Source organism: Cariama cristata, unplaced genomic scaffold (assembly GCF_000690535.1).
Source record: "Cariama cristata isolate BGI_N322 unplaced genomic scaffold, ASM69053v1 scaffold40891, whole genome shotgun sequence".
In the NCBI taxonomy this organism is placed as follows: Eukaryota; Metazoa; Chordata; class Aves; order Cariamiformes; family Cariamidae; genus Cariama; species Cariama cristata.
The window spans coordinates 1-2,729 of record NW_009600573.1 but is presented as its reverse complement, the minus strand read 5'-3'; the positions used below and the strand labels follow the sequence as shown (position 1 = coordinate 2,729).

Here is a 2,729-nt window from a genome sequence, read left to right as displayed (position 1 = left end):
GGCCCAGGTTTCCACAAGGAGAGCAAGAGCAGAGGTAGGAGTGAACTCTTGGTCCCATGGAAGTCACTGATGTATAACTTCACTGATTTTTTCACAGGAGACAGAGCCCACCCTTGGTAATTGTTGCCCCCAGAAAAGGCAGTTTTCTGGTAAATACAGCATAGCCATAGCGCCAGTGCCCCAGGACTCTGTCTGGGGTTAAGCCACCTCGTCCTTTCCCATCCAGCACCCCCTGCTTTAGTGGACATCTGGGTCTGGGTACAGGAGGAAGCCCATGAAAGTGGAATCGTTGATGTTGTCGGCATAGACGCCGTTGTTGTCACCCTCCCCGTACACCTGAAGCCAGACCTCGTCCCCAGAGCTGAGGTGCAGCAAGACAGAGCCGCTCGCTTGGTCAACGTTGTTCTTCTGGAACTGATCGTAGGTGAAGATCACCGCTTTGTCCTTCCTGTAGAGGCTGACCTTGACATCCGTCAGGTAGACCGTCAGGTGGTAGGCAAAGTAGTACGTACCAGGGATGCTGCAGAGGAACTTGCCGGTGCTGGGGTCGTAGTGGCTCTGCTCGTTGTAGAAGATCTTGCTGAAGCGGATGGGGACATTGGGGTGGGGGGCTCGCTCTGTCAGCCCCACGCTGAAGGCAGAACGGTAGACGAAGGCACCTTCACCCTTCTCCCCCTTCTGCCCTGGGTATCCGGGAAATCCTCTTGTCCCTTCCTGCCCTGGGACTCCTATTTCGCCTTGGTCACCTTTGGGACCTTGCATACCTGGGGGACAGAGTGGGGACGGGGAGTTGTGTTTGCGCTGTGCCAGCAGCTGCTGCCCCCTGGCCCGAAATGCAGAGGGGGTTGTGGTGTGAGGATCTGCTCAGCAGCATGAAACTGAGGAAAGGCTTGATGACCTCAATACCCTCGATGAGCTGAGTCAGCGAGTGGAAAGCCCCCTCAGCCCCCCGGCTGTATGCAGAGATGCCGAGAGCAGCATGTTTGAAAAAAACCATCATTAATTGGGAAAAAAACCTCCAGACCAAACTCTTTGACTTGGGTTTTGGAATCTCCATCCCTGGAGATATTCAAAAGCCATCTGGACAAAGATCAGGCATGGACCCACCAGACATGAGACCTGCCAGGGCTGGGGCTACTCACGGGCTCCAGCACTGACATACCCCCCTGGTCCTCACCAACCTTCCTCTCCTTTCTCTCCCTTTAGTCCATCTTTTCCATCTTTCCCATCCCGGCCGGGGAGTCCGTTGTGGCCAGGGTAGCCAGGTGCTCCTCCCATCCAGTTGGCACATGGCGTTTTGGGGTCGGACTGGATGTCTTCGGCAGCCATCTCTCTGCAATGGGGGGCCATCAGCAGCAGCGAGCAAAGGAGGAAGCCTGCTGGGCCCCTCATCGTTGGAGATATTCGGGGACAATCGCTTTGTTAACTTTAAAGGTTAATAGAAAAAAAAAGTGAACAAAAACTCCATCCCTGAATAACGGAGAGGTATAGACAACTAAAGTTTGGATCAACATATCCGAAGGAAAGCAGTTCTGCTCACCCCAAGGGCCCCTCCGCATCCAGCCAGAGGTCTGCGTGCTGGTGTGAGCTCCATGAGCCAAGCCAGGATGGGGCCCCCAGGAGCGGCATGGACCTCAGCCCGGGAGCTCATCCAGTGCGGAGAGGAGCGAATGCCAGCGTGACTCCCCTGGCATCCGTGGGCTTTTCACACAGGGCACAGATGCAGCTCAGGATGAAGCACGGCAAATGCCAGAGTATCCGCGGCTGATTTCTTTGCAAAGCTCCGCTCAATTAGCCACGATAGGCTCTAACTTCTGCCTGGCTGAGTGAGCAGCTGATTGAAAGTACAGGTCTGGCAGAGCCTGTCTCAAAACCTGAGAAGCCTTTAAGCTGAGCAGGTGATTGATTGCTGTGAGTACAGCCCGCTAATCTGGCTCTATCTAACGTGAACAGAAACTACAGCAGACTTTCCATCTATCTGAGTGACCATATGAAATTATGATACTGTTTCTTTTCCACCCGAATTATGTTTTTGGATTATGGGAAGACAAGTTGTGCAGTGTTTAGGCACTGTAGGGTTGTATTTTTCTTTAATCTAGTTGCTTTGCTAGTCAGAGCAATTGGCACGGCTCCCCAGAACCAGGTCGGTGGTGGCACCCTACAGCCAGCCTGGGGCTTTGTTCTGATGCTCCCAGAAATCAGTGGGACCTTGATGGGCTTTGGGTCAGGCTTTTAGGAAACAGATATTTTAAAATTACTGTTGTTGTGCGATACTGCTCCCCAGGCAGAGATTATACCCTGGAACAATAAGGGTACCCTGTTATGAGGATTTTAAGTGGCATAATAGGCAATAAAAAGTGAGTAACAGCATGGCCATTAAAGTCCCTTAGCTCTCTCTAATTTCCAAGAAAAATATTTCAGAGCAACTGCTGCTCTGAAAACCAGTCCTTTGCAGGGTTGGTTTTCCTAGGCAAGCTCTTTAAATGTCATATTTTAAATAATGTCTTATTAGCTCTCGCATAATTCTCCAAAGGAAGCTAAATAAACGTGCTGGTTTTGGCTGCAGTAGAGTTAATTTTCTTCATAGTCGTGGGTTGGTATGGGGCTGTGTTTTGGGGTTGTGCTGGAAACGATGTTGATAGTGCTGAGATGTTTTAGCTATTGCTGAGCAGGGCTTACACAGAGCCAAGACCTTTTCTGCTTCTCACCCCGCCCCAGCTGCGAGGAGG

The 2,729-nt window shown here is 51.6% G+C and overlaps 1 protein-coding gene across 1 annotated transcript; it reads right to left on the bottom strand.

Annotated features, from left to right (window-relative positions):
- Window positions 1-237: 237 nt before the first annotated feature.
- LOC104154666 (adiponectin-like) lies at window positions 238-1,392 on the bottom strand. Its single transcript, XM_009710066.1, has 2 exons — window positions 1,182-1,392; window positions 238-764 (listed from the first exon to the last, which is right to left on the bottom strand). The coding sequence occupies exons 1-2, from the start codon at window positions 1,390-1,392 to the stop codon at window positions 238-240; spliced, it is 738 nt and encodes a 245-aa protein (XP_009708368.1).
- Window positions 1,393-2,729: the final 1,337 nt, after the last annotated feature.

Excerpts from the sequence above, each read along its gene's own strand:
- LOC104154666 (XM_009710066.1), bottom strand. The coding sequence starts at position 1,392 with ATGAGGGGCCCAGCAGGCTTCCTCCTTTGCTCGCTGCTGCTGATGGCC. Across the intron at positions 765-1,181 it reads GGGAGAGAAAGGAGAGGAAG|GTATGCAAGGTCCCAAAGGT; the intron begins GTTGGTGAGGAC and ends TCTGTCCCCCAG.